General features: G+C 48.4%; 1 protein-coding gene across 2 annotated transcripts in view; it reads right to left on the bottom strand.

Annotated features, from left to right (window-relative positions):
• Nucleotides 1–5139, bottom strand: part of PGAP2 (post-GPI attachment to proteins 2) — a 15766-nt gene that overhangs the window by 4225 nt on the left and 6402 nt on the right. Inside the window, exon 2 of one of the 2 annotated variants that reach the window (XM_023511287.1) lies at nt 2862–3066. The exons of the other annotated variant lie outside the window; for it this stretch is intronic. Coding sequence (XP_023367055.1) covers nt 2862–3066 — 205 coding nt within the window. The remainder of the gene's footprint in view (nt 1–2861; nt 3067–5139) is intronic. 2 annotated transcript variants of the gene reach the window in all.

Below are 5139 nucleotides of genomic sequence, written 5' to 3'. Positions count from 1 at the left end.
GCCCAGCTATTTTTTGGTTGCAGCCATCATTGTTGTTTGGTGGGCCTGGGCTGGATTCAAACCCGCCACCTTAGGTGTATGTGGCTGGTGCCTTAGGCACTTGAGCCACAGGCGCCAAGCTGAGGGATCAGTCTTCAGAGAGAGAGAGAGTTATGCAAGATCCTTTCCTTTTTTCCAATGAAAATGCTGTTCGGGTCTCCAGACTGCTGGAAAGGTGAGCAATGTTGGAGGCTATTCACAGGACAGGGGTAAGCCAGGAGCAGGACTACCCAGGGCCAGGGCCCCACAGCCTCCACAAAAAGGAGATGGCTTCTCCTCATCACTATCAGAGGAGGCTCAGTACAGAGCTCTTGGGGAAAAGATGCTGCTCTTAAGGCTAGAGCTTGAGATATCATAGCTTGTGACCAAACTCAGTGTAATCAGTAAGTAATCAGTAAAGATCCAGCAGGCAGGCTTTGGGGCTGCACAAAGTTAACTCTGCATTCTAGGCCTGCAACTCTAACTCTGCATCTCTGGCCTTTATTAGATGGATGGGTGACCTTGAGCAAGTCACTTTACCTTTCTGAGCTCCAACTTCCTCATTGGTAAAATGCATATTAGCACTAGTTACCTTCCAGGCTGATTATGAATTCTACATATGATGTATGTAAGGCATCTGCAGTGTCTGGAATGTAGTAGGTATAGTAAGTAATAGCTTTCAAAAGATAAATTTCCCTGAAAAGCCTACAAAGAGGCTGTGAACTACATGGCCATTTTTTTTTAATGGGGGAAAGGGTTTTTTGTTTTTGTTTTTTTGTAGAGACAGAGTTTCACATTATCGTACATGGCCTTTTTTTTTAAGCATGAGAAGGCCTGCGTATAGTTGAAAGTAGGAACTATGTCTTCACAAACTCTTCAGGAAACTCTAAGCCTCCTTACTTAATTTTCCTGCCTCTCTGTTCCCTTGAGTGAGGACAGTGAGAGTGTTGCCTCCATATTCATTCTGAAAACTTCTCTCCAATCTCAACTACTTTAAGAGGATAGAACCAGCATTTACGGCTTGACTGGGCAAGCCAAAAGCATCCAAGGGCCCTGAACTCTGACCCATGTTGGGAACAGGTATCAGGTAGAGATGATACAGAGTTTGGGGGAGGCCTCAGGAGGAAGAAAGAGACAGGCTGTTGGTTTTGTCTTCACAAGCTCCTTTCACATTAGAGGAAGAGGCAAGATTCTAAGAGCAGGGATTATCTCTTCCATCATATGTACACACATGTACACACACACACACACACACTCAGATACATATACTCCTACCCTCAGTCCCATCTCTAACACACAAGTTCTCCACTCACCGGTTGTGCCAGCAGCAAGCAACACCAGGAGCTATCAGAGACCAGGTACACAGCTCACCTCAAACTTTCCCATAAGCCCAGAGCTAAGGGGACTAAAAAATGGGTAAGTGAACCCTTTCCAACAGGACAGCAGATCAGAAACTCAAATGCTATAAAGGAAGGGTTCCAAAAATTCCGCTACTATAGCACTTCATATGTCACCATTAGGTTAATCATTTAGCCCCTGCTAAAAGTCCTACTAAATTACAGATAACTTCTCTATATAGTTTACTGTCCCCTGCTCCTTGCCAACTGGACAAAAAACTTCCAATTCCCATCAATCCTACTTCCTACTCCTCTCTAGACTCCATCTCCTCCTCTCTATCCTCACAGTCCCTATCTTAGCTCTGGTTTCCCCAGTAGCATGAGCTATTGTACTAGCCTCTTCACTGGTCTTCCTACTCTTGCCCCTGTCCTTAGATCTTTATTCAGGGACCAGAATGATCTTCTAAAGCACAAATCTGGCCATGTCTCTCTGCTGTTTAAAATCTTTCCAAACCTCCCCACTACCCTCTGGCTAAAATCCAAAGTCATCAGCCTGGCATTCACAAAGATTTTTCTTCACCCTTAGAGCAACAACGTCCTCTCCTCCAAGAAGAAAGTCTTCTCCAATGTCCAAGCTCGTTTAGTGCAGCTTCCTCTAAACCCTATTCCCTATACTCCCTTTTATCATAATAGGAATTCCAGCTCACTGTATTATGCTTTCTGTGTCTAAGGACTAAGTCTTATAGGAAGGAGATACTAAGGACAAGCCCATACTCAATTCCCTGTCATAGAACCTCTACCACACAGGGCACATAGGACTGGTCTAGGAAGCAAGAAGTTCATCCATTTCTGGCTAGCAGAGCCCTGAATAGCTACATGTTGTGAGGCATGGAGCTATCAGTGGAAACAACATAGCTCAAGGATCCCATCAGGGCTAAGGATCCTCCATAGTCGGTTCCCTTAAAGCCACCAAAGCCACCTGCTACATCTCCTATGTCCTGGTCTCATCTCACCTTTTCAGTCCTGGCTTCTCTTTTTTCTTTCTTTTTGGAGACAGTCTCACTCTCTTGCCCCAGCCTAGAGTACCGTGGCATCAGCCTGGCTCATGGCAACCTCAAACTCCTGGGCTCATACTCATGCCTCAGCCTCCCAAGTAGCTGAGACTACAGGCAGCCACCACAACTCCCAGCTAATCCTGGCTTCATTTTCAGTCTGGTCTTTCTTCATCCTCCTTCTCTCTTTCATGATCTGTCATGCCCATTCCAATCCCTTTTCTTCCCCCCATTACCCACTTCCCCTGCTCCTTGCACTTTTTATAATCCTCTTCCAACTCCAAAAGGACTGTAATTCTACTCTCTGTCTCTCTCTCCCTATAGTCTCCCTAACTTGGACTTGCCCTCCCTCCCATTTTGTCCTCTCTCCTACTTTCAACCTTCTTTCCACTCTCTGATTCCACCCTTATCGCCATCTCCTGACCTGGCCCTGACCCAGGGGCTTGGCACTCACCCCACAGTCAGTGGCCACCGTGTACTCAAAGTGGAACACCAGGGACCAGATGATGCAGAAGAAGAAGCCGAACACGGGGAAAGTGATGACCCACCAGACCATGGCTGTGAAGCGGAGCCGGAACACAGTTCCATCGGGGTCCAAGGGCTGGGAGGCCGCAGAGAACATCCTGTAGGGAGTGGCCCAAGCAGGGCAAGGGACACAACTTGGGGCCAGGTGGGATACCTGGACCTGAGAAAGTAGGGACTTTTCCAGAGCTGGCTCTCCAGGGTATACAAAACAGCCAGACCAGAAAGGGAAGAAAGGCTCATTCCCTTTCCTCCCATTCCACAGGGAATGGGTTATTATTCTCATTCCACAGGGAAAAAAGGAAAACAATATACAGAAGAAGGCGCAGCAAAAACAGGAAAGGTCAGGGGCGGGGCCTGTGGCTCAAAGGAGTAAGGCACCGGCTCCATATGCCGAAGGTGGCGGGTTCAAACCCAGCCCTGGCCAAAAACTGCAAAAAACAAACAACAACAACAACAAAAAAAAAAACAGGAAAGGTCAGCTCTTAGGAATCCCCTTGGCATACTAATATAGTAGGTCTACATCCTGAAGAGCCTAGAGAATAGAGGTGCCCAGTGGCCTACACATGGGAGGTCTGGAAGGTCTGGTGGTCTACCTCACTCTCAAAACCCTCACAACCACTGAGAAGGATCAATAGTAGAAAGGTTATTTTATTTTTTTGAGACAGAGTCTTACTATTCACCCTTTGTAGAGTGCTGTGAAGTCACAGCGCACAGCAACCTCAACCTCAAACTTTTTTTTTTTTTGCAGTTTTTTGGCTGGGGCTGGGTTTGAACCCGCCACCTTGGCATATGGGGCCAGCACCTTACTCCTTTGAGCCATAGGCACCGCTCAACCTCAAACTCTTGGGCTTAAGCGATTCTCTTACTTAACCTCCCAAGTAGCTGGGACTATAGGCGCCCGCCACAACGCTCGGATATTTTTTTGTTGCAGGCCCAGGACAGGTTTGAACCCGCCAGCCTCCATGTATGTGGCTGGTGCCTTAACCACTTAGCTGCGGGCACCAAGCCAGTAGAAAGGTTATTATTCCCATTCCACAGAAGGAAAAACTGAAGTCTGGACCTCAAACACCAGGAAAGGCCTCCTGCTACCTGACAATTTAAGGCTCTACATCAAGGCTTCCTTCAGGCCAAATAATCTAGACAAAGGACCCTTGGCTCAAATTGGCTGAAGCCCTCCCACTGACCCTGTCTGACCACATTCCTGCTCCTCACCCAAGTTAAACTAGGAACAGTAGAAATGCCCTGAAACCAATTTTGATGAGGCCATAGTCTGCCAGCCATTCCACCCCCAGGCTCTGAATGATCCAAGCCTCAGGCCAACAGTATCTTGATCCCAAAATATCAGGGTCCCTGTAGAGGCCCAGATCCCCCCAGATGAACCAGTGTCACTCAGTTCAAGGTTTGGGGGAATCTGAGGGTCATGGGAACTTCCTCCACTCAATTTGAGCCTGCTGTCTGGGCCAGACCTTGGAAGCCGCTGTCCAGATCAGACCTAGACCCAACCAGGGTAGAGCTTCTTCCACTCCCTTCTCACCTCTAACAGAGAACTCCTTCCTAACCCCTACTGCCCCCAACCATTATGACCCCTTAAGCTGGACTCACTTTTGCAGCAAGCAAAGGCAGACAGAGATGGCTTAGTATTAAAAGATCCAGGACAAAATCTCCCCTTGGGACTCATACTTCCCTCCATTAAGGAGACCCCAGTCCACTAGTCTAGCTCAGCATCAAGGATGGGTTGGGGGCTCACTAAGAAACACTCACACTGGGTGCTGAAGAGTCCGAGACTTGGGTTGAGGGCTCCTGCCAGACTGAGACTGTTCTAAGACTAGAGGGTCCCACCCCTAACTCCTCAGGGCCTGCCCTCCTGCCCACAATGCCCAATTCTCCACGCCTGTCCGAGCACACAGCCTTCCAGGATCAACAAGGCCACGTCATAAATCCTGGAACACTCTGCAAAGTTAAGAAGTGATAGTAGCTAAGGTCAGCCCTACGGAGCAAAAGAGTAAGTAGTAAAGTAGCTTCCTTGCCAGGGGTGGAGGTGGGGGCCTTTCTGAGGGTTGCAATAGTGGGCGTTGTGGCAGACACCTGTAATCCCAGCTACTAGGGAGGGGGAGGCAGGAGAATCGCTTGAGCCCAGGAGTTGGAGGTTGCTGTGAGCTGTGATGCCACTGCACTCTACTCAGGGTGACAGCTTGAGGCTATGTCTC

This window comes from Otolemur garnettii, unplaced genomic scaffold, assembly GCF_000181295.1.
Source record: "Otolemur garnettii isolate 467f Iridium unplaced genomic scaffold, OtoGar3 scaffold00001, whole genome shotgun sequence".
NCBI classification, from domain to species: Eukaryota; Metazoa; Chordata; class Mammalia; order Primates; family Galagidae; genus Otolemur; species Otolemur garnettii.
Note: the sequence above shows the minus strand (reverse complement) of the source record. Positions and strands in the feature narration are given on the sequence as shown.